The following is a 23,816-nucleotide window of genomic DNA, read 5'->3' on the forward strand; positions in this document are numbered from 1 at the left end:
TAGAGGAGGAGAGTGAGAGATGGAGAGCTGCCACTGACAGGAGTGGCCAGCTCAGTTGCCTTTCAGGCCTGGCCTGAAAAGGGACTGGAGCAGAAGTTGCTGCGGGCATTAAAGGAGCAGACCTCATTCTCCAAGTCAGTCTCTCAACAGCAAGGAAAACAGCAAGGGACTCCAAGGTCCTCCCCAACACTGCTCTTCATCCTAACCTCCACCAACTCCCTAAGCCAAGCCCTTAGGACAAGACTATTCTGTACAGGGTCGGGTGCTTGAGAACTGATTCACCTGTGTGTTATAAGGACACAGCAGGCCCCAGATGACAAACATTTTCAACCCAAAGTTAAATAATAATGACATAGCTACCATTTCATTGAGCACTTCATAATGCCAGGCACACTGCTAAGGGCTTTTTGTCCACTGTCTCATTTAACTCCTGCTGTAATCCTCTGCATTTTCCCCATTGCTATAGTGAGGAAACGGAACATGACCAAGATTAAACAACTCACCCAGAGTCAAACAACTGGAAATAAGTGGGAGTCAAGGTTGGTCTGGATTGAAAGCCTATATCCTTAACCACCAGCTCATGCAACTTGGATCTCCAGTTTCACCCAGATAACATCTGTCTCTCCCTATCTCACATCTTGCTACAATTTGCAAAAACCTTGTGGGCTGGGTAGGGAAGTGCACACACCAGTTCTCTCAGTCTCAAAACCAGGATAAGAGGAAGGTCCTTAATCCCCACTTCACTCAGTCTCAAGGAAACTAAGTCATTTGTGTGAGGATTTGCTCAAGTTACATCCCCTTTCTGACCTCAGTTTCCCCATTTGTAAACGAGGTAGCCATTTATAACTGCATAGACCCCTCAGGAAGTTGGGGTCTTCCCTACTTGCTCGTAGCCGTACTTCTAGACTCACAGCCCAGGGGTTCTGGACCCTCACTCACCACGTACTTGGAGGGCGGGTCCTTGACAACGTTAGCGCTGGTCACTTCGAAGAGCAGCCGCTGGGGTGTCAGGGTGTTCCGGGACTTCTTCCAGAAATCCTGCAGCTGCCGCGCCAGGAGCTGACTGCCCCGCTGCCCATCAGGTGGGGGGCTCCGTTCTGCAGACACATGACCAGTCATATCAATGGGCCTAGGGCCAGGGTCGACATTAATCACTGCCGTGGCCTCACTCATCCTCCCAATGTGAGGCAGGATTTACCCCCATTTTACAGAAATGGAAACTGAGTGGCAGAGAGGCACCGAGAAGCCAAACACCGTGCCTGGCAGACAGTAGGGGCTAAATTAATAGCTCCACCCTCAAAATATCGCTAATACATCATTTCCATTCGGATTCCAGGCCCTGTACATTTAATGCCTGCAGCCAATTCTGAGATGAGAGTGAGTTCTCCCACTTGACACAAGGGAAAACTTGGCTCAGAGGGGGGTTAAGACTCTCTCAAGGTCACATAACCAAGAAGTGGCCCAGGCTCTTTAAGAAGTGTGGGAGTTTCAGCTGGATCAACTCAGCGCCCTGGATGCTCTGGGAACGCAGCAGGGATGGAGGCCTAATCCAGCCCCAGGGTTCCCGCCTCCGTCCTCCTGCACTCGCCTGCGTCTTCTCCTGACGTCCCATCCCCAAGGGGCAGCGGGTCAGGGCCAGCCTCCGCGTCGTCCTCGTCCTCGTCCTCGTCGTCCTCGTCGTCCTCGGCGCTGGTGAAGCTGAGGGTGCCGCTGAGTCGGGAGGACAGGCCCTCGGCGTCGTCGTCCTCCAGCTCTGAGCTCTCCGGAAACTGCTCGGCCTCTGGGGTGGCCGCCGCCTCCCCGGGGCCGTCGCCTGCCAAGGCGTGTCGCAGCCGGTGCAGGAGCCGGGAGGCCATGGCACCCTGGGGGGAGCGCGCGACGCTGTGTCCCAGGTCCGGGAGGAGGAGGACCCCAGCCCGGCTGAGGAGGAGGAGGGGCGGGGCCCGGACCGGAGAGGGAGGGGCGCGCGGAGGCCCTACCCCCTGGCAGTCCGAGGTCCTGCGAACCAGGGGACCCAGCTCGCGTCGCTTTCCCCGCAACCCACTTAGCCTAGGACCGCGTTCTTGCCCGGAGGGGCTCGGGACCCTCCCAACGTCTCTTGCGCCGCCTCGTGCGCCTCTACCTCCTGCGTCCCACGGTGCATTCAGGGGCGTGCCGCGCCCCAAAGGTCCGGGTGCAGCCCCCCGCAGCCCATGGAGGCCGGCCGGGTTCTGCAGGGCTCCGCTGGGCTCAGGCCGCTCCGAGCGCCGCTCGGGCCGCTTCCTGCTGCCGCCCCGCCTCCTGCCCCGCCCGCTCGCCCGAGCCGCCCGAGAATCCCGGGCCCTTGGCTTTAGGAGGGACTTGGGAAGCCTAGGTCGGCCTGAGGGAGTCCCAGGCCTGCCGCAAAATCATCCCAGTCCGGCCAGGGGCGTACCCTCCTGGAATCCTCCCACCCCACCCACGTCATCTCCAATCTGCCCCACTAATTTCCACCCAACGCTCTTTAACTTCACAAAGTAATTATGCGATATTAGGGAGGCCATGTCTCCCGAAAGAAAACGAAGGCCAGGAGATGTGTGATTTGGGTCGGAATCTGACCTCGCTGAGCCTAGATTTTCTCATATGTAAAACAGGAACAGTACTGCTAAAACTAATTTTGCAGCTCTTGTAAGAATCCTCGTCCAGGTGGCGGGCGCCTGTAGTCCCAGCTACTCGGGAGGCTGAGGCAGGAGAATGGCGTGAACCCGGGAGGCGGAGCTTGCAGTGAGCCGAGATCTGGCCTCTGCACTCTAGCCTGGGTGACAGAGCAAGACTCCGTCTCAAAAAAAAAAAAAAAAAAAAGAATCCTCGTCCAGTGCCTGGCATAGAGCAAGGGCTGACGAAGTGATCACTTACATAATGATTATTGTTCCTACAGTGTTCGCAGGATTGCACAATCTGATTTGAACCTCATACATGGGAAGTAGGCAAACAGGGAAACTGAGGACCAGAGAGGGTGAGTTACTTGGCTAAACCACACAGCTTGCCAGAGGTTTCTTTCTCTCTGTCTCTCTCTTTCCTTCTTTCTTTCTTTTTCTTTTGAGATATAGCCTCACTCTGTTGCCTAGGCTGGAGTGCAATGGCACCATCTTGGCTTAGTGCAACCTCCGTCTCCCTGGGTTCAGGTCATCCCTCCCACCCCAGTAGCTAGGACTACAGACGTTCGCCACCACACCCAGCTAATTTTTGTATTTTTTGTAGAGATGGGATTTGGCCACATTGCCCAGGCTGGTCTCGAATTCCTGGGCTCAAGTGATCTGCCTGCCTCTGCCTCCCTCAGAGGTCTCTGAGTATGGGGCCTGGAGCCCATACTGCCCTTTTCCCGTGCAGCAGGCCTGATCATCTCAGCGGCTCCCCAGCTTTGTTTTATCTTTTATCCTCAGGGCAGCTGCAGGTCAAGAGAAAGTTATTGTGGCTTCCTGTCACAAAGCCTAGATATCAGTTGTTAGGGCAGATTTTGATAGTTATACAATACAACAAATAAAATCAAAATCTCTCCAAAGTAGCTCCTGCCCTTTCTGAGTGGCGCAGGACAGAAGGGTAGGGGAAAATGCCTTAGAATAAGCAGAAAGTATTTCAGCTCCCTGCCTTCCCATGTGAGCAGAAAGGCTGGGGTTCTTATTTTCTGAGGATCCACTTTCTACATCCCGCTCTAGGCACTTTATTGTCACATCCGTCCCTCACAGCGTCCTGGGGAAGAGGCTGTAACTGGACATTAATGGTCCATTTTCAAGATGAAGAAACTGAGGTAAAGTGACTTCCCCAAGATCCACATCTGGGAAACAGAGGGGCTGGGGAATTTTTTTTTTTTTTTTTTCTTTGAGGAGTTTTGCTCTTGTTGCCCAGGCTGGAGTGCAATGGCGCAATCTCGGCTCACCGCAACCTCCACCTCCTGGGTTCAGGTGATTCTCCTGCCTCAGCCTCCCGAGTAGCTGGGGCTACAGGCATCCACCACCATGCCTGGCTAATTTTGTATTTTTAGTAGAGACGGGGTTTCACCGTGTTGGCCAGGATGGTCTTGATCTCTTGACTTCGTGATCCGCCCGCCGCCTCAGACTGCCAAACTGCTGGGATTGCAAGAGTGAGCCACCACACACGGCGAGGGGCTGGGATGGATTTTAAGCCTAAGTTTGTGCAATTTCATTTATTTATTTATTTATTTATTTATTTATTTATTTATTTTTTAGGGAGGGAGACAGAGTCTTGCTCTGTTGCCCAGGCCAGAGTACAGTGATGGGGTCTTGGCTCACTGTAAACTCTGCCTCCCAGGTTCAAGCAATTCTCCTGCCTCAGCCTCCTGAGTAGCTGGGACTACAAGCATGCGCCACCACGCCTGGCTAATTTTTGTATTTTTAGTAGAAATGGGGTTTCACCATATTGGCCAGGCTAGTCTCGAACACCTGGCCTCAAGTGATCTGCCCGTCTGTACCTCCCAAAGTGCTGGGATTACAGGCATGAGCCACTGTGCTTGGCCAGTTTGCACAATTTCAAACCTCGAATTACTCTTCATTTGGCTTATGGGCAAGATATTGGGACAAAAAAGACATACTTCATTTATTAATTCAACACTCAATCATTCACCAACCATTGGTTAAAAAATAACTTGTCCTTTGGTATATGCCTTATGTGTCTGGGCACAAAGCTGGTCTTCATGAAACCATGGGTTGTTAAAGCAGCAGGACCCCTCAGAAATCTGGCCTATCACCTCCGTTTTACAGATAGGTAGCCTGAGGCTTAGTGAGGGGAAAGGCTTATGCTAGGTCATACAAACAGTCAGAACTAGCAGATCTCAAGGTTGCGCATTCTCCACTATTATTATTTCTTCTTCTTTTTGCTTCCTTCTTCCTCCTTCTGCTTCTTTCTTCTTCCTTTTTATTTTTATGTATTTATTTATTTTTTTGAGACAGAGTCTCACTCTGTCACCCAGGCTGGAGTCCAGTGGCACACTCTCGGCTCACTGCAACTTCCATCTCCTGGGTTCAAGCGATTTTCCTGCCTTAGCCTCCTGAGTAGCTGGAATTACAGGTGTGTGCCACCACACTCAGCTAATTTTTGTATATTTAGTAGAGATGGGGTTTCACCATGTTGGCCAGGCTAGTCTCGAACTCCTGACCTCAAATGATCCACCTGCCTCAGCCTCCCAAAGTGCTGGGATTACAGAGGTGAGCCACCGCACCTGGCCTCTTTCAGAGACAGAGTCTCACTCTGTTGTGAGGCTGGAGTGCAGTGGTGCGATCATAGCTCACTGCAGCCTCAAACTCCTGGGCTCAAGTGATTCTCCCACCTCAGCCTCCCAAGTATCTGGGACTACAGATATGTGCCACCATGCCTGGCTAATATTTTATTTTTTTGTAAAGGTGGGGTTGCATGTTGCCAAGGCTGATCTTGAACTCCTGGCCTGAAGAGATCCTCCTACCTCTGCCTCCCAAAGTGCTGGGATTACAAGCATGAGCCACCATCCACCATTCTTTGTTTTATTTTAATTTTTTTTTATTGGAAACAGGCTGGTATGTTGCCATGTTGCCCAGGCTGGTATCAAACTCCTGGGCTCAAGAGATCCACCTGCCTCAGCCTCCCAAAGTGCTAGGATTAAAAGTGTGAGCCACTGTCCCCATTTTTAAACTCTGTATGGATCTCTCCTTACAGCCTCCCTGAGAAATGGTCATCTATCTCCTGCTTGGGTATACTCAGTGACAGGGAGCTCATTACCTCCTGAAGCTGCCTGTTCCCGTTATTCTTCAACTATGACTATTAGGAAGTTCCCCCTTGTATTGAACTAAACACCATCCAGTTCAGTTATTCTTATGTAGAATATAGTATCTGTTGAACTCCTGCTACGTGGCAAGTGCTAAGCACTGGGAAATGTGATGATCTGTAGAACGTAGAATGGGTTGTGATCATAAGGCGTGCTCAGTGCTATGATTGAGGAAACTACTGGAGATCACCTTAGACTCCCTGGCCTGGACATAGGGGGAGGAAGGATCCCCAAGGAAGTGATGTTAGAGCTGAGAAAGATGACAGGGGAAGTAGACAGATGAAGAGAGGAAAGATGGGAGTTTCTGGCAGGAAAAAAACAGCATGTGCAAAGGCCTGAAGGTTCATGAAGGTGGAGTTTAGAGCAGTCTTTTTTTTTTTTTTTGAGATGCAGTCTCCCTCTGTCACCCAGGCTGGAGTGCAGTGGCATGACTGCAGTGGCTCACTGCAACCTTCACCTGCTAAGTTCGTGATTCTTCTGCCTCAGCCTCCTGAGTAGCTGGGACTACAGGTGCCCACCACCACACCCGGCAGCAATTTTTTGTATTTTTAGTACAGACAGGGTTTCACCATGCTGGCCAGGATGGTCTCAAACTCCTGACCTTGTGATCTGCCAGCCTCAACCTCCCAAAATGCTGGGATTACAGGCATGAGCCACCGTGCCCAGCCTAGAGCAGTATTTTAAAGTCTGATCAGAGCAGACAGCAACACGATGTGGAGGGGAGGAGGAGGGAGATTAGAAGTGCCAGTGGGACCTTGCTTGGCCACATAAGCAATTTGGGACTTATCTATTCCCCTGAATAAACAAGAGAACAAAGGCCGGGCTCGGTGGCTCACACCCATAATCCCACCACTTTAGGAGGCTTGAGGTCAGGAGTTTGAGATCAGCCTGGCCAACGTGATGAAAGCTTTTTTTTTTTTTTTTGAGACGTAGTCTCTCTCTGTTGCCCGGGCTGGTGTGCAGTGGCTCAATCTCGGCTCACTGCAAGCTCTGCCTCCCGGGTTCACACCATTCTCCTGCCTCAGCCTCCCGAGTAGCTGGGACTACAGGTGCCCACCACCATGCCCAGCTAATTTTTTGTATTTTTAGTAGAGACAGGGTTTCCCAATTTTAGCCAGGATGGTCTCGATCTCCTGACCTCATGATCCGCCTGCCTCGGCCTCCCAAAGTGGTGGAATTACAGGTGTGAGCCACCACGCCCGGCCGATGAAACCTTGACTCTATGAAAAATACAAAAATTGGCCAGGTGTGGTGGCTCACACCTGTAATCCCAGTACTTTGGGAGGCTGAGGTGGGCGGATCACCTGAGGTCAGGAGTTTGAGACCAGCTTGACCAACATGGAGAAACCCTGTCTCTATTAAAAATACAAAATTAGCTGGGCATGGTGGCTCATGCCTGTGATTCCAGCTATTCAGGAGGCTGAGGCAGGAGAATCGCTTGAACTCAGGAGGTGGAGGTTGTGGTGAGCCGAGATCGCACCATTGCACTCCAGCCCGGGCAACGAAATCAAAACTCCGTCTCAAAAAAAAAAAAAATTAGCTGGGCATGGTGGCTCATGCCTGTAATTCCAGCTACTTGGGAGGCTGAGGCAGGAGAATCACTTGAACCCAGGAGGCAGAGGTTGCAGTGAACTGAGATTGCGCCACTGCACTCCAGCCTGGGTGACAGAGTGAGACTCTGTCTCAAAAGAAAAAAAAAACAAAAACTAAATTGGAATCCCATGGGTCTCAGGCTTTGGCACTCTGCCTGCCTGGGGGAGGCCTTATTTAGCTTGGCCCAGCCCTGCCGAGCTTTCCTTGGGAATGTCTATATATAGGGGAAGGGGGCAGCCCAGTTGTCACTGTCCATCTGCATTCCTTGGTGTCCAACCCCATTTCCTGGCCCCAGAGCCTGCTATCGGTTGTCTTGGTGCTCTTTCTGTCGACGTAGTCACTGTCCACAAGTCTTGCCTACTCCCCAGTGCCCAGCCTTTACCTTGTGGATTCTCAGGGTGGGTTCCCTCTGGACTTGCTTTGCCCACCCCTTTACTCCCCAGATGACCAGATTTCTTCACTGAGCTCTAGGAAGGGGCCAGCTACCCCTTTGCCACTTAAATAACCTTCCCTTGCCTACTCCTTACCCCAAAAAAGTGAATCTAAACACCCTTTCCATGGAGAAGGTAACTTTGAGAGAAGGATCTTTGCTTTCAATGATTATTTCTCCTCCAAATGCACATCCTCCTCTCCTCCATCCCTCCATACATTTTTCCATCTAGACAGGTCCCCCAAGGACTGTCTGTCCCAACTTCCCTCCAGTCGGGATTAATAGAATCATCAACATGGGTGGGCATGGTGCCTCATGACTGTAATTCTAGCACTTCGGGAGGCCAAGGATTCAAGGATCCCTTGAGCCTAGGAGTTCGAGACCAGCCTGGGCAACATGGTGAAACCCCCATCTCTACAAAAAATACAAAAAAGGAAAAAAAAAAAAGCCAGGCGTGGTGGTGCACTGCTAGTCCCAGCTACTCGGGAGGCTGAGGTGGGAGGATCACTTGAGCCCAGGAGATCGAGGCTGCAGCGAGCTATAATAGTACCACTGCACATCAGCCTTGGTGACAGAGTGAGTATAGACCTTTATGATTTACAAATATCTGCAGTCAAATGGAGATAATAATAGTTGCTATCTCATAGGAGGAGCACTAGATGAGATCATGTTAAAATGCTTAGCACAGTGTGTGGCACATTGTGGGGGTTCAGTAAACAGTTGCCCAGCTGTCACTTTCCCCTTCTTCTATCCCCTGCCCCTTACCATGGTTCAAAGACAGGACATTCCTCTTGCCAAGCATCAACGCTGTGTACCCGGCACAAGCTAGGTGACTTATACCTGGGTTCCCATTTACCATGTTCTCTCTGTGAGGGAGACCCCACAGAAAGGTCCATTTCCACAGATGAAGAAATGACTCAGAGAGGCACTGCTACCTGCCCAAGGTCATACAGCTTGCAGAGGCTGGCCTTGGATCTTGGGTTTTGGACTTCAAGGCTTGTACTCTCCCCATTTTACCATGCTGCCTCACTCTTTACTACTCTGATCGTCCTTACCATCTTGGAGCCAATGTTCTTCCTCGGTCGGGGGGACTTCAAGGCGGTGGAACAGGGCGGGACTTCCTCACAAGAATCTAGGACGTCAAGGCCTGCCACCTGCTTGGAGGCTTAAATTTCTCTGCAAGGGCCCTTGGCTAAATTAGGTAATGGGTTCAGACTGTGGGAGGGGTGGGGCTCGCTGACCCTAGGATCTGATTGGGCAGGGTCTCCAGTGCTGGGGAGCAGGGAGGTGGGAGGGGAGGGAGCCCCTACAAATCCTGGGGGCTAGAGCAGACCCGGGCATCTTTGGGTGGCGGAGTGCAAAGGAGGCAACCTGCAGCAGGGGAGTCCTGGTCACCAGCAACCATGGTAAGGACAAGAGGGAACTTTGTGCCTTTACTTGTGGGAGCACTCTGGACCTCTTTCAGGCCAGACCTGAGTGCTTTGTGGGGCAGTAACTGGGATGTTTGAGGTTGGAGCATGGAGGTTCCTGGAACCCAGGTGTCTTAGAGGAAGGCCTTTGGCTTTTCTTGAAAGGGGAGGGCTGGGATATTCCAGAGATTGATCCTCAAGGCTTGCTGACTGCCTACTCACTTTCGGAAACTTCCAGCAGTGTCATTCGTAGACCTGTGAAGAGCTCTTAGCTTGTTTCCTTCACACAGTGGGGACTCTGAGGGGTCAGAGTGAGTCACCCAGTAGGCCAGTGGCAGGGGTGAGCCAGAAGCCTGGCCAAACCCTCCTATCATTATGGAGAGAAGAAAGCCTCCTCCAGAAGACAGGAGGTGGGCAGGGTGTGGGGCCTGCTCAGATGCAGGCCTCTGGGAGCCCTGAGGATGATGGGAAGGGGCAGAAGATGACAGACCAGAGTTAGAGAGACTCCGCTCTCCTAGAGAGGGGTTCTGATTTGGAGCTGTTGTTTTCGTCTGAGATCCCCCTGCCCACTTCACTTCAAGGAGTAACTAGATCCCGGAGGCCAGCTGCTGTTGCCCATGCCTAACTAAAAATAGCCTGCCCTCCTGGCACAGGGAAAGAGGAGGAGAGGAAGGAGGGGGAGAAGGAGGAGGGCCGGCAGCCAGCCGGCTGAAGAGCTCCTTGGAAGCCTCACCCCGTCCTCACTGCCAGCCTCAATCCAAAGCCTCTGACCCAGATGGCCTGGCTTGGGTATGACCTGGAAACCCCCGCAGATATCTCACTTTCATGTCAAGGCCTCCATCACATTCGGCCCAACATGAGGGGCCTTTTCTCCAATGACTGAATCCTAAGAAGGAAGCTTACAGTCTCTGACTCTGCCAGTTCTCTGAGGGGTGGGATGATATGTCCTCTGTCTCTTCTTCGTGGTCTCAGTGCCTGATCTGCGGCCTGACGTGCAGCAAGTACTCAATAACTTTGTGTTGCATTATTATTTATTTGAGAACAAACATTTTATTGAGCAACTATTAAAGTACGGGGCACCACTAGGAGCTACAGAAAACTGGAAAATAGTGCTGGAATGGTGCTAGCCTTTACAAAACCCTTTCACACCCCTGATATCTCATCCCTGAAAAGCTACAGAGAAAAGATGAATGCATGCTAAGTGACTTACCTAAGGTCACTGGGGAGTTCCTGACTTGGCCTTCAATTGACAAGTGAGAAGGCCTTGGGCTTAATTTGTTGTCTCCTCTCTTTTTCTCAAAACTGGGGTCACAGGCCACGTGTGGTGGCTCACGCCTGTAATGCCATCACTTTGGGAAGCCGAGGCAGGCAGATCACTTAAGGTCAGGAGTTCAAGACCAGCCTGACCAACATGGAGAAACCTCATCTCTACTAAAAATACAAAATTAGCTGGGCATTGTGGTGCATGCCTATAATCCCAGCTACTCGGGAGGCTGAGGGAGAAGAATCGCTTGAACCTGGGAGGTGGGGGTTGCGGTTGTGGTGAGCTGAGATTGTGCCATTGCACTGCAGCCTGGGCAACAAGAGCAAAACTCTGTCTCAAAAACAAAACAAAACAAACAAAAAAACTGGGGTCAGGCCTGGCATGGTGGCTCACGCCTGTAATCCCAACACTTTGGGAAGCCAAGGTGGGTGGATCACCTGAAGCCAGGAGTTCAAGACTAACCTGGCCAACATGGTGAAACCCCGTCTCTACTAAAAATACAAAAATTAGCTGGGCGTGTTTGCACATGCCTGTAATCCCAGCTACTTGGGAGGCTGAGGGAGGAGAATCGCTTGAACCCAGGAGGTGGAGGTTGCAGTAAGCCGAGATCACACCATTGTACTCCAGCCTGGGCGACAGGGTGAGATTCTGTCACAAAAACAAAAAACAAACAAAAACAAAAACTGGGGTCAGAAGCTGGGCACAGTGACTCAAGTCTGTAGTCCTAGCACTTTGGGAGGCTGAGGTGGGAGGATCACTCGAGCCCAGAAGTTCAAAACAAGCCTGTGTAATATAGTGGGACTCTGTCTCTACAAAAACTTTAAAAAATGAGTCAGGCATGGTGTACACTATAGTCCCAGCTACTCAGGAGGCTGAGGTGGGACGACTGCTTGAGCTGAGGAGGTTGAGGCTGCAGTGAGCTGTGATCACACTACTGCACTCCAGCCTGTGTGACAGAGCAAGGCAAAACAAAACTGTGATTGGGTGCTGTGCGGGCACACAATTATGTGACAAGTTTGAAGTTGTTCTTTTGGAGGACCAAGAAGCGCTGAGAGAGTGACGGTTGGAAAGAATGGGGTTCAGGAGAGCAACTGCCCTGGGGCTGCCTCTTCAGCTCAGACTTTCTCTGTGTCTCCTGCAGACGGACCAGCAGGCTGAGGCCAGGTCCTACCTCAGCGAGGAGATGATCGCTGGTGAGTGAGGCGCAGCAGGCTGGGGGCTGGGTGGATGTATGCTGGGGACATGTTGGCCTCTGGGCAGGGTTGTGGGGGTAGATGTGAGGCTGACAGTCCAGCTGGCCTCACTTCTGCACTTTGCCCTCCGCCCTCCCGTGCAGAGTTCAAGGCTGCCTTTGACATGTTTGATGCTGATGGTGGTGGGGACATCAGCGTCAAGGAGTTGGGCACGGTGATGAGGATGCTGGGCCAGACACCCACCAAGGAGGAGCTGGACGCCATCATCGAGGAGGTGGATGAGGACGGTGAGCGGGTGTCCCTCGGAGGCAGGGGATGGTGTGGAAAGGCGGCAGCGGCTGGGCTCAGGCTCAGTCCACCACCTGCTCCCCGCAGGCAGCGGCACCATCGACTTCGAGGAGTTCTTAGTCATGATGGTGCGCCAGATGAAAGAGGACGCCAAGGGGAAGAGCGAGGAGGAGCTGGCCGAGTGCTTCCGCATCTTCGACAGGTGCGCTGGGGGCCTGGGAGCCGAGGGAGGGGCTGAGCAGTCAGAGCCTGGCGGCAGCGCTGGAGGGTTCCCCGGGTTGGGGGTGCGGAAGCGGGGCGTGGAGTGTGGTGGACAGGGCAGCTCGCCCTGGCCCTGAGCCCTGCCCTGACCCTTGGACCTGAAGGAATGCAGATGGCTACATCGACCCGGAGGAGCTGGCTGAGATTTTCAGGGCCTCTGGGGAGCACGTGACGGAGGAGGAGATCGAATCTCTGATGAAAGACGGAGACAAGAACAATGACGGCCGCATTGACTTCGACGGTGAGGGAGGGCCACGGGAGCTTGGGAAGAGTGGGTGGGAGCCACAGGGGACGGCGAGCACTGGTGCCTGGCTCCCGTGCAGTGTCTTTGGCCTTGTGGGCTGGGCTGGGCATAACTTCAAAAGTTCCCCTAGTCTCCTGGGGGCGGGTATAGAAGCACCCACGCCTCTGTGCAGTTTATCAATTAATGAACAGGCAGGGGGGGCGTGGTGACTCAGGACTGTAAAATCCTGGAACTTTGGGAGGATGAAGCGGGAGGATTGCTTGAGGCCAGGAGTTCGAGACCAGCCTGGGCAACATAGTGAGACCCTGTCTTTACAAAAAATAAAATAAAAAGGCGGGCGTGGTGGTATGTGCCTGTGGTCCCAGTTGCTCCAGGGGCTGAGGTGGGAGGATTGCTTGAGCCCAGGAGATTGAGGCTGCAATGAGCTATGATTGTGCCACTGCACTCTAGCCTGGGCGACAGACCTTGGCGACCTTGGCGACAGAGCGAGACTCTGTCTCAACAAAAACAAAAAAAAGTCATCCCCTCTGTGTGGTTGGAGCCCTGGCCTGGCCTCTGCGTCCCCAGTGGGACCCCTGACCATCTTCCTCTCCTTTCCCACAGAGTTCCTGAAGATGATGGAGGGCGTGCAGTAAGGAGTGGTCAGTCGCCTCCACCAAGATCGCGTGTCCCTAGGGTGTGGGAGACTCTGCCCTGCCGGGTCCCCACCAGGGAGGCACGGCCCCTTGTGGGTCTTTGTCTGCAAGGAATAAAAGCAAATGTTCCAAAACTCGTGGCCTGAATGGGGGGAAAGCCGGGAACCGTGGGTCTCAAAGGTTGCGGTCCAGGGCGCCATCCCAGCTGGCACCACCTGGAGCACCCTCAGGGATCCCGGGAGAGGCTGTCGGAGCTGCGGGATGTGGGAGCAGCGAGATGCGGAAGGGAGCTGGGCCCTGGAGCCCGAGACAGGCTCTGCAGGTTCACAGCTGGCTCCCGACAGCTGGCGCTGGGTGTGCGCAGCTTGACGGACGGGGCAGTGGTGGCTCCAGGAGGCTGCAGGGGCTTGGAGTTGAGTCAGGGTGAGCCGGCAGACTGCGGAGGGGTCCCGGGACTGCAGGTAGGGTGAGAGGGTGGGAGAGGCTAGAACCCTGGGGAGCTGGGAAGCTCCCTCACTTCCCCACCGTCCTTCTTTTCTGGAATGTTGGCATCTTAGATGTTGTCATAGCTGCCACCTTCTGCAGGCTCCCTAGCTGGGGAGAGGGGGAGTAGGTGCCCATCTATGCCAGGTAGCATTGTTTCTGCTTGACCTTTTACTTCCTCTTTTCTTCCAAGTGCTTACTCCTCGCTTTGTACTGGTGGCGGTAGGGGAGGGTGGAGGCACCCACTAAGGAGATTCTGATCTCATCATTTGACCCCAGATCTCTGCCTCCACCTAGTCTCAGCCAGTGCGCTCTACAGAGGGCCATCAGCACCAGCGAGCTAAAGTATCTGACCTGGCCACTGCCCTATTGAAAGAGTTCGGTGCTCCTCACTGCTTCTAGAATGAGATCCAAATTCCTTCCCTCCCTCCCTCTCTTTCTTTCCACAGCCACACTGGGCAATTTATTCCTGATGTGGACCTGGAGTACATTTTCAAGCCCTTGGTACTTTGCACATGTTGTTTGCTCTCCCTGGAATGACCTTGTCCTTCTTATAAGCTGGCAGATTCTTCAACCTACAAGACCCAGCTCAGACACCATCTCTTCCCTCGAACCCTCCCCTCACTGGCTATTTGCTGACATAGTGATTTGTATACAACACGTATCAGATCACAGCTAATTAAGTGTAGGGGGTAGTTTAGCTTTAGAGACAGAATGCCTGAGTGTGAGTGCTCACTGCCTGTGACAAACTAAACCACTCTGTGCCTCAGTTTTCTCACCTGTAAAATGGGGATAATGATAGTACACACAGGGTTGTGAGAAGAAGTTAGTGTGTGCAAAGTGCTTATAGCAGTGCCTGGCACATAGCAAGCATTTTTTTTTTTCTTTTTAACAGAGTTTTGCTCTTGTCACCCAGGCTGGGGTGCAGTGGCACAATCTTGGCTCACTGCAACTCCGCCTCCTGGGTTCAAGCGATTCTCCTGCCTTAGCCTCTCAAGTAGCTCAGATTACAGGTGCCCACCACCATGCCTGGCTAATTTTTGTATTTTTAGTAGAGATCAGGTTTCGCCATGTTGGCCAGGTTGGTCTTGAACTCCTGACCTCAGGTGATCCGCCTGCCTCAGCCTCCCAAAGTGCTGGGATTACAGACATGAGCCACCATGCCTGGCCTTCTGTTTTTTTGTTTTTTGTTTTTTTTTTTTTTGAGATGGAGTCTCGCTCTGTCGCCCAGACTGGAGTGCAGTGGCACGATCTCGGCTCACTGCAAGCTTCGCCTTCCAGGTTCACGCCATTCTCCTGCCTCAGCCTCCCAAGTAACCGGGACTACAGGCACCCACCACCACGCCTGGCTAATTTTTTTTGTATTTTTAGTAGAGTCGGGGTTTCACCGTGTTAGCCAGGATGGTCTTGATCTCCTGACCTCGTGATCCGCCCTCCTTGGCCTCCCAAAGTGCTGGGATTACAGGCATGAGCCAACTCGCCCAGCCCTGTTTTGTTTTTTAAATGAGACAGGGTCTCGCTCTGTTGCCCAGGCTGGAATGCAGTAGGTGATCACAGCTCACTGCAGCCTTGACCTCCTGGGCTCAAGCGATCCTCCTGTCTCAGCCTCCCAAGTAGCTGGGACTACAAATGGGTGACCCCCCACTAGTTTTTGTTATTTTTAGCAGAGATGGGGTCTCACTGTGTTACCCAGGCTGGTCTCAAACTCCTGAGCTCAAAGAATCCTCTCACCTTGGCCTCCCAAAATGTTGGGGTTATAGGCATGAGCCACCAAGCCCAGCCTCTATTGTCACCTTGCTCATTGCTTTAGTTCTTTCTCTCCATCTGTCTTTTTCTCTTCTTCCTCTTTTGTCCTATTCATGTTTTTCTGTTTTTATTTCCAGCCAGGATCAGTGCTGGGGTTTGGTAAACATTACTATTTACTGAGTGCCTACTGTATACTGTGCTTTATGGACATTGTCTCATTCACTCACATAACATCCCTAGAGGCAGATGTTGCTTTCTCCACTTTACAGCTGGAAAACTAAGGCCTAGGGAGGTGAAGTACACAGGCACCCAGATAATAACCTAGGTAGTATCGCCGTGCACTGTGTGGTTTGCACAGGAGCAAGGCTCTTAACTCCGATGCCATCTACCTGTTATTGGTTCTACCTGAATATCTTTTTTTTTTTTTTTGAATTATATACATATTTTAAAATAGAGACGGAGGCCGGGTGCCATGGCTCACACCTGTAATCCCAGCACTTTGGGAGGCCGAGGCAAATGGATCACTTGAGGTCAGGAGTGAGACCAGCCGGGCCAACATGAAAAAACCTCCTCTCTACTAAAAATATAAAAATTAGCCAGAGACACGCCTGTAATCTTAGCTACTTGGGAGGCTGAGGCAGGAGAATTGCTGGAACCCAAGAGGCGGAGGTTGCGGTGAGCCAAGATTGCGCCACTACACTCCAGCCTGGGTGACAGAGTAAGACTCTTGTCTTAAAAAATAACATAGGCCGGGCGTAGTGGCTCATGCCTGTAATCCCAGCACTTTGGGAGGCCAAAGCGGGTGGATCATCTGAGGTTGGGAGTTTGAGACCAGCCTGACCAACATGGAGAAACCCCATCCCTACTAAAAATACAAAATTAGCCGGGCGTGGTAGCGCATGCCTGTAATTCCAGCTACTTGGGAGGCTGAGGCAGGAGAATCACTTGAACCCAGGAGCCAGAGGGTGCGGTGAACCGAGATTGCACCATTGCACTCCAGCCTGGGCAACAAGAGTGAAACTCCATCTCAAAAAATACATAAAAACAAATCTGATCATGTCACTGCCCTGCTTAAGGCTTCATTAGCTTGGTCTTGCCTCAAGATAAAGTCCAAGTTTTTTTTTTTAAGAAACTGAATATCCCTGTCACACAGGCTGAAGTGCAGGGGCACAATCATAGCTCACTGAGGCCTTGAACTCCTAGGCGCAAGGGATCCTCCCCCTCAGCCCCTAGTTATTTTTTGTAGAGATGGGGGTCTCACTTTGTTACCCAGGCTAGCCCAAGTATCTTAATATGGCCTTCCAGCCTATCATGACCTGACGTCTATGTGACTTCCCCATCCTTTATTCTTCTTTTTTTTTTTTGAGACAGAGTTTTGAGTTTTACGTTTGTCAGCCAGGCTGGAGAGCAGTGGCGTGATCTCAGTTCACTGCAACCCCTGCCTCCCAAGTTCAAGCAGTTCTCCCACCTTAGCCTCCCGAGTAGTTGGGACTACAGGCGCCACATGCCCGGCTAATTTTTATGTTTTTAAGAGACGGGGTTTCACCATGTTGGCCAGGGTGGTCTTGAACTCCTGAGCTCAGCTAATCCGCCTACCTTGGACTTGCAAAGTGCTGGGATTATAAGCATGAGCTACCACTCCCAGCTATGTATTTCTCTCCTCACATACTCCTGAACTTGCTATCCAAGGAATGTGCATCTCCCTCAGGTCTCAATTCCCTTCTCTAAAAACCTTTCCTTGACCCTCCTATTGGGTGCTCCACCCATGAACTTTCCTGGCTATATGTGAGTTCAGCACCCAACCTTTATTGAGTGCTTACTATCTACCAGGCATTGTTCTAAGGTCCTTCCACTGTCTTATGAGGTAGGTGCTAGTATTTTCATTTTACGGAGAGGTTAAATGTAACTGCCTACATGTTTACGGGCAAATGGAGGCGCAGCCAGGATCCTGAAACAGTTCTGCTTACCTGGTCTGAGCCTTTTTTTCTTTTGGAGGTGGAGTCTTGCTCTCGTTGCCAACTGGAGTGCAATGGGTGATTTGGCTCACTGCAATCTCTGCCTCCCAGGTTCAAGCGATTCTCCTGCCTCAGCCTCCTGAGTAGCTGGGATTACAGGCACTCGCCACCATGCCTGGCCAATTTTTTGTATTTTTAGTAGAAACGGGGTTTCATCATTTTGGCCAGGCTGGTCTCAAACTCCTGACCTCAGGTGATCCGGCCTCCCAAAGTGCTGGGATTACAGGCATGAGCCACCGTGCCCAGACTGGTCTGAGCTCTTAATCACTGGGCTGTATGGCACTTATTCCCCAGTCCCCCAAGCAGAGGGCCTTTATCTTGCAGGAATTCAATAAAATGGGAATCATAATAATCAGAAATTCAAATACTTCCTGACCAGGCTTTTTTTTGTTGCAAGTGCCAGAAATCTAAATAAAACGGACTTAAACCAAAAAGGGATTTGTTGGTTCATTGAACTGGGATGGCAAAGCATGAACTGGAGGCCAGAGTCTCAGTTAATGTCGTCTCTCCAGCTCCCAGCTGTTGGTCTCTGCTTGGTTTTCTTCTGTCTGCAGCGGGCTCCCCCAGCAGCTGAGACCGATTCCCTTCTCTTTCAGCAACCTCATTAGTAAAATAACTTTACTCTCTCCCAGTGATTAATTTCAGAGAACACCAATTGAATCTGAACTACAGTTTAGACCTGTGACTGGCCTAAGGCAGGCCATCTAGGGTACCAAACACCATGACCAAGGACCACATGGCAGACAAAAACACATCCATCACAGTTAGCATTTGAAACATTTCTTTCAGAGATAAGGTCTTACTCTGCTGCCTAGGCTGGAGTGCAGTGGTACAATCACAGCTTACTATAACCTTGAATTTCTGGCCCCAAGTGATCCTCCAATCTTGGCCTCCCAAGATCTTGAGATTGCTGATGTGAACCACCAAGCCTGGCCAGCATTTATTTTTCTTTTAAAATTTATTATTTGAGACAGGGGTCTCACTATGTTGCCCAGGCTGGTTCAAGCAATCCTCCTGCCTCCGCCTCCACCTCCCAGAGTGCTAGGATTACAGGCAGTGAGCCACCACACCCGGCCCTGGCCAGCATTTGTTGACTAATTTAGTGCCAGGCTCTGAGCTCTGTTTTTCTCCAGTATCCGCTAACCTAGTGATTTTCAACCCTGGGAGACCTTCAGAACCTGGAGGGCAGTTTGGGGTCAAGAATTAGCCTAACAAGTTCCAGGTGATGCTGGTGCTCCTGGAAGGACCATATTCTAAGAACATTGCTCTAAATTTTGTTCTTAACTAGACCACAGCAATGACATTACTTGGAAACTATTTAGAAACCAAAATAAATAAACAGACTGGATCTTAGGCTCCACTTCACACCTACCGAAAATATTTTAATTTTACAAGATCCCAAGTGTATTTGTATGCATGTTAGATTAAGAAAAAACCCAAGAGGATAGACCTAAGAGCACAACTGTAGACATGAAGGGACCTAACTTCCAATCCCAACCCCTCCCCGCTTCAGGCTTGCACCACCAACCGGCTGCTAACAGACCTGAAGGAGTTGGGTGCAAGGTTGGAGCACATCTGGGTGCTGCTTATCTACTTTGGAGATCTTCCTGAAGGGCTTTGCGGGGGGGTGGGGAGAAGGGGCTATCACTTCAACCTACTCTTCCACCTGCCGACCCTTGCGGGGACCCAGCTGGTCAGCAGGGGTTTCCTCCTAGGGGCTCAGAGGCTGGAGACTTCATCAGGCCAGGGAAAAGAGGCAGCCCAAGGGGCTGGGGGCTTGTTGGGGGATATACAGCAGGAGGTGACTGTGCCCCCTTGGAGGTGGAGCTCCACAGGGGACCTGGGCTAGAGTCTGGAGACCAGAGCTCAGACCTGAGAGTCCTCCAAGGGAAGGGGCTTTTTCCTGGCTGTCTCCCCAGGCCCTGGACCTGCTTAGGGTGACCTGCGCATTCTTCAGGACAGAACATGGGGCGGCTGTGTGGTGGGATCCTCCCCAACACACACGCTTGTTCCTTCTACAGCTATAGGAGGTTTCAGCCTAAGGTCTGGCTCAGCCTCATCTGCAACACAGCTGAGGGAACTCCAACATTCACTAACATTGCTGGTACACATCACCGACTCCATAGACAGGAAGTATCATTGTGACACTCATTTTATAGATGAAGAAACAGATGCAGAGTCATAAAATAAGGTACAAGGGAATAAATCCTTGTCACCTCACTGCTTGGCCCCACATCCTTAAGTTCCACCTCTGCCTACCCTGAGTACCTCCAACCCTAGTGTAACTACAAGGCAACGACTTGTCTAAAAAAGGACCAAAATGCATTTATTTAATATACATCACAAGGGCTCAACCGAGGCTTAATTTAAAAGACAAAAACAAAACAAAAATAATACCACAGCTCAAGATACAGAGTCCTATACAGAAATCACAAAAAGGACAGACCATCTAAGGAAAAATTAAGAAGACAACACAAGGACAGGCTGGGCAGCCTGGGTCAGGGCTCCTGGCTGGTGACCTGCTTTGAGTAGGTTTCTTGCAGGTACTTCTTAAAAGCTAGAAGAGAACAGGCAGGTCTCAGTGAGTGATGGAGACAGGATGAGTTCATCTTTACTATTTATTGTTTTTGAGACGGAGCCTCACTCTGTTGACCAAGTTGGAGTGCAGTAGCACGATGTCTGCTCACTGCAACCTCTGCTTCCTAGATTCAAGTGATTCTCCTGCCTCAGCCTCCTGAGTAGCTGGGCCTACAGGTGCCCACCACCATACCCGGTTAATTTTTCTGTATTTAGTAGAGACCGAGTTTCACCATGTTGGCCAGGCTGGTCTCAAACTCCTGACCTCATGTGATCCACCCGCCTCGGCCTCCCCAAATGCTGGGATTACAGGCATAAGCCACTGTGCCTGGCCCAGGATGAGTTAATTAAGGTGGGCAAAAGGCAGTTTGACCAGGGATGCAAAGATGGGAGGAGGTGGAGAAGGAGGGCCTGGTTTCCCAGCCTGGCTTTCTCCCTGTACTGCCCATCCAGGCAGCTCTCCTGGAAGGGCTTGCTTCCAGTGAGACTGGCGGGCACAGGCAAGGCACTCTACTAAGTAACCTCTTAACCTGCATTAATATGGAAGAGGTTAATCCCACCTTTTCCCTTTTTGAGACAGGGTCTCACTCTGTTGTCTGGGGTGGAGAGCAGTGCTGTGATCATAGTCCACTGTAACCTCAAATTCCTGGCCTCAAGCTATCCTCCTGCCTTGGCCTCCCCAGTAATTTCCCCAAATTATTTATAGCCAAAAATTTTTATTCTGCTATAAAATAATTGCTATTTTATAGCAAACAGGAGCACTGGGGCAGTACTCCACCCTGCCCCAACCAACCCGGTCCCAACTCACTGGGCTCCTTTTGTTTGAGGGAACCTTTGAAGGTTGGGGGAGGGATCACCCTGGGCTCAAGGACTGAGGACTCACCTGTGGGGTTTTTCCAGAGCTCGGCAGCATGCGTGTTCAAGGGACTATCAATGTTGGGTTCTGTGGGTGGAGAGAAAGAGAAGATCAAGGGGGTAGAAGGGGCTGACCCGGGAAGTCCCGACAGGTTCCCCAAGTTGCATGGAGGGGAGGGGGTGGTCTCTAAAGTCACCTCCTAGAAGGCTCTGGATGGAGAGCAGAATGGTCCTGACGTCATATAGGGCAGACCACTTGTCCTTCAGGATGTCCAGGCATATGTTACCCTGGGTGTCCACGTTGGGGTGGTAGCAGGGTGTGAGGAATTTCACCGTGGGCGCATTGTAAGGGTAGCCACTGGGGAACTCTAGTGAGAGCTTATACCTCAGGTCTTCATATACCTGGCATTTAGAGAAGCAGACGCAGAGTAAGCTCCAGCAGCAGCCTCCTATCCCAACCCAAGCCCCACACAAGGGGCTTGCTAGAACCCTGAGTTTCCCTGGGAGCAGACAGTAGACACGCTGTTGAGCTGGTTCTGATGCTCCCCACTGCCTTTTACAAGTTTTTTTTATTTTAATTTTTATTTTAGAGACAGGGTTTCACCATGTTTCCCAGGCCAGTCTTGAACTCCTGGGTTCATGTGATCCGCCTGCCTCAGCCTCCCAACGTGCTGGGATTACAGGTGTGAACCACCGTGCCTAGCCTGATGCTTTCCTCTTATCTGGTGGAGACATCAGTGATTCTTTGGTCTAAGGATTGAAAATTGGCATTCTGTGCTTTATTTCAATTAGAATATTAGTTGCTAATATGTAAAAATTAGGAGAGTTGGCACAGATTTGGACTCCTGACTCATCTTAAACCTGATCTGCAGCAATGGGAAGCTGCCTTCTTGAGATCTGTGCTCTCCTGTTGGCCAAAGTCCTCACTTCATCCATTTCCTTGCTGTCTGTCCCCCTAAAAACCTCTAAGATAGACAGCCCTGCTTTAAACCCACCTTCTTATTGCGCAGACGGAAAGAACAAGGCCACATGGCTCAGAGAATGTGAACAGTCACAGGTGGAGTGTCTTGCTCCACCAAAGGTTTGAAGCAGAGCTCTCACTGGGATCTCACCTCCCACCTTTCCCCAGACTCACTCACCCATCCCAGCCCTACACTTACTGTTCCAGCTGCTCCATGGATGGTCCCTACCCATTTGAAAAGGTTGTCTGATTCAGGGAAGGCAGAAATTCCTTTATCGCCAGACATCTGGGGAGGAAACACATTTGCTGGAATGTGGAGTACACTTTCGGGCACAGCAAAAGTCAGTGGGTGAGCTTTCCCCTTAATCATATATGCATATTTCTCACACATATATATACACACATATACACACACACACATATATATGAGATATAGATGGGGTTACCCCATCTCTACAGACACACACACACTCGCTCTGTGGCCCAGGCTGGAGTATAGTAGTGCTCTCGGCTCACTGCAACCTCTGTCACCATGGTTCAAAGGATTCTCGTGCCTCAGCCGCCCGAGTAGCTGGAATTACAGGCATGCACCACCATGCCTGGCTAATTTTTATATTTTTAGTAGAGAGGGGGTTTTGCAATGCTGGCCAGGCTGGCCTCGAACTCCTGACCTCAAGTGATCCACCCACCTTAGCCTCCCAAAGTGTTGGGATTATAAGGCGTGAGCCACCGCGCCCGGCCTCCCCTTAATCTCATCACACTCTGATCCAAAATAAAGCAACCAAATTCTTAGGCTAGAAATACCAAGAAGGGTGGGGAGTTGGGTGTGGGTAAAGCTTGGTTGGGGCCAGTAAGCAGGGACACACTGGACAGGGAGGGTCTTGTATGACTTCAGGGAAGTGTTTTAGAGATACCTTCATGTGGGGGGATGGAACTGGGAAGAGGGACTGCTGGAAGAAATGGTGTAGGTGGGGTGTATGAACTTCTTCCCAGGAGGGAGCAAATTACATTTATATTTTACCCCTATGTCTAGCAAAAAAGCTGACGGAGGAAAGGAGGCTACTGAAAATTGGGTGGAAGGCTGGGGTTCTGGGTACTTAGTCACTCACCATGAGGGTCATCAGCTCCTGCTGTAGCCTGCAAAAAGAGCATTCAGGGTTATCTGGGAGTCTGGATGGGCCAGGGCTCCAGATGGTGCATCTTCTCCCATCTGAATCTCTCAGGGGGAGCCGTCATGGAGGCTCCCCACTTCGTCAAGGTCAGGCTCAGCTCAGGGTACACTCAACAGATCCACAGGACGATCCTAGCGAGTCCTCACCCTCCCTAATTCCAGACTCCCTCGGGATGATTCTGGCATGTTCTTAATTCCCCAGGCTTTGGCATCTCTTCCTTGCCTGAGTCAACTTCTCCCTTCCCCTGTCTCCGCCAAGTCACGAGGGTCCTTGAGCGTCTTCATCTAGGCCCACCCGGGAAGGAGCCTGGCAGCGACCCTACCCTCCCATCCTCCTTCGGGAGAGTCTCAAAGAACGGTCTGAGCTCCTGGCGTGTCCTCTATCTCTCAAATCTCACCCGCGCGAGGAGGTGGGAGTCCCGGAAGTCTCCGCCTTCGGCACCCATGCCCAGGGGAATGCCAGGCCCCGAGCTCCTGGTGTGTTCTCCTGCACCCGCATATCTCCCGCTCCAGGAGGTGGGACGGGGGTGGTCCTAGAAATCTTTGCTCTGGGTCCCAATGCCTAGGGCATGGCAGGCCCAGCGAGTGATACGGCGCGTCACCCACCTTTTGCCCACGGGACCCCGGGCGGCGCCCCCGCTCGGCTCGGCTCCTTTACGGGCGGCGGTGACGCTAGTGGCTGCCGGGTCGCGGTTTTGGGAAGCCATCCGGGCGGCGTTGGCAGAGAGACAGGAACTCGGAGAACACGACTGCAACTGCAGGGCTGCGGGCCCGCCCGCCCGCGTTTGAATTGTAACCCTCTGGGGGCGTCGACCAATCAGTGACTCGCTTGGGTTTGATCCAGCCAATGGGACGCGCCGGAGCGCTCTCTCGCTGCTCCACTGCTAGACCTACCTACTGGCGCACCACTATTGGGCG

General features: G+C 51.7%; 3 protein-coding genes across 12 annotated transcripts in view; 1 reads left to right on the forward strand and 2 right to left on the reverse strand.

Moving 5' to 3' along the window:
• The window catches only part of SNX21 (sorting nexin family member 21), a 9,873-nt gene extending 7,512 nt beyond the window's left edge, over positions 1–2,361 (reverse strand). For 2 of the 6 annotated variants that reach the window (XM_073006218.1, XM_037982723.2), the window contains exons 1-3: positions 2,123–2,361; positions 1,589–1,862; positions 940–1,097 (exon numbers count right to left, since the gene is read on the reverse strand). In XM_073006218.1, the coding sequence (XP_072862319.1) occupies positions 940–1,097; positions 1,589–1,862; positions 2,123–2,143 (453 nt within the window). In that variant the 5' untranslated portion in view covers positions 2,144–2,361. Of the gene's footprint in view, positions 1–939; positions 1,098–1,588; positions 1,863–1,979 lie in introns of all 6 variants that reach the window. The other 4 variants (XM_008015691.3, XM_008015693.3, XM_008015675.3 and 1 more) reach the window with 4 other exon arrangements.
• On the forward strand, positions 1,774–13,224 carry TNNC2 (troponin C2, fast skeletal type). Of its 4 annotated transcripts, XM_037982726.2 has the most exons (8): positions 1,774–1,892; positions 2,897–2,974; positions 3,675–3,766; positions 11,611–11,662; positions 11,806–11,949; positions 12,038–12,152; positions 12,316–12,452; positions 13,059–13,224. In XM_037982726.2, the coding sequence occupies exons 2-8, from the start codon at positions 2,935–2,937 to the stop codon at positions 13,088–13,090; spliced, it is 612 nt and encodes a 203-aa protein (XP_037838654.1). In that variant the 5' UTR covers positions 1,774–1,892; positions 2,897–2,934; the 3' UTR covers positions 13,091–13,224. The 4 variants fall into 4 exon arrangements, with proteins under 4 accessions (XP_037838654.1, XP_037838655.1, XP_072862330.1 ...); XM_037982727.2 differs by lacking the exon at positions 2,897–2,974 and having other exon boundaries at positions 1,778–1,892; XM_073006229.1 differs by lacking the exons at positions 1,774–1,892; positions 2,897–2,974; positions 3,675–3,766 and adding an exon at positions 3,802–8,372.
• A 6,419-nt stretch (positions 13,225–19,643) lies between these two features.
• UBE2C (ubiquitin conjugating enzyme E2 C) lies at positions 19,644–23,698 on the reverse strand. 2 transcript variants are annotated; one of them, XM_008015746.3, is made up of 6 exons: positions 23,505–23,698; positions 22,837–22,864; positions 21,927–22,013; positions 20,964–21,168; positions 20,795–20,854; positions 19,644–19,891 (listed from the first exon to the last, which is right to left on the reverse strand). In XM_008015746.3, the coding sequence occupies exons 1-6, from the start codon at positions 23,603–23,605 to the stop codon at positions 19,833–19,835; spliced, it is 540 nt and encodes a 179-aa protein (XP_008013937.1). In that variant the 5' UTR covers positions 23,606–23,698; the 3' UTR covers positions 19,644–19,832. The 2 variants fall into 2 exon arrangements, with proteins under 2 accessions (XP_008013937.1, XP_008013928.2); XM_008015737.3 differs by having other exon boundaries at positions 23,297–23,680.
• Between the last annotated feature and the right edge of the window lie 118 nt (positions 23,699–23,816).

The sequence above is a fragment of the Chlorocebus sabaeus genome, chromosome 2 (genome assembly GCF_047675955.1).
Source record: "Chlorocebus sabaeus isolate Y175 chromosome 2, mChlSab1.0.hap1, whole genome shotgun sequence".
Lineage (NCBI taxonomy): Eukaryota > Metazoa > Chordata > Mammalia > Primates > Cercopithecidae > Chlorocebus > Chlorocebus sabaeus.

Coding starts and splice junctions, on each gene's coding strand:
- TNNC2 (XM_073006229.1), top strand. CDS start 8,193: ATGGTGAAACCCCCATCTCTACAAAAAATACAAAAAAGGAAAAAAAAA. Junction 12,153..12,315: donor TGCTTCCGCATCTTCGACAG/GTGCGCTGGGGG, acceptor TTGGACCTGAAG/GAATGCAGATGGCTACATCG. Junction 12,453..13,058: donor CGGCCGCATTGACTTCGACG/GTGAGGGAGGGC, acceptor CCTTTCCCACAG/AGTTCCTGAAGATGATGGAG.
- UBE2C (XM_008015746.3), bottom strand. CDS start 23,605: ATGGCTTCCCAAAACCGCGACCCGGCAGCCACTAGCGTCACCGCCGCC. Junction 22,014..22,836: donor AGGAGCTGATGACCCTCATG/GTGAGTGACTAA, acceptor TTTCCTCCCCAG/ATGTCTGGCGATAAAGGAAT. Junction 19,892..20,794: donor GCTCTGGAAAAACCCCACAG/GTGAGTCCTCAG, acceptor GTTCTCTTCTAG/CTTTTAAGAAGTACCTGCAA.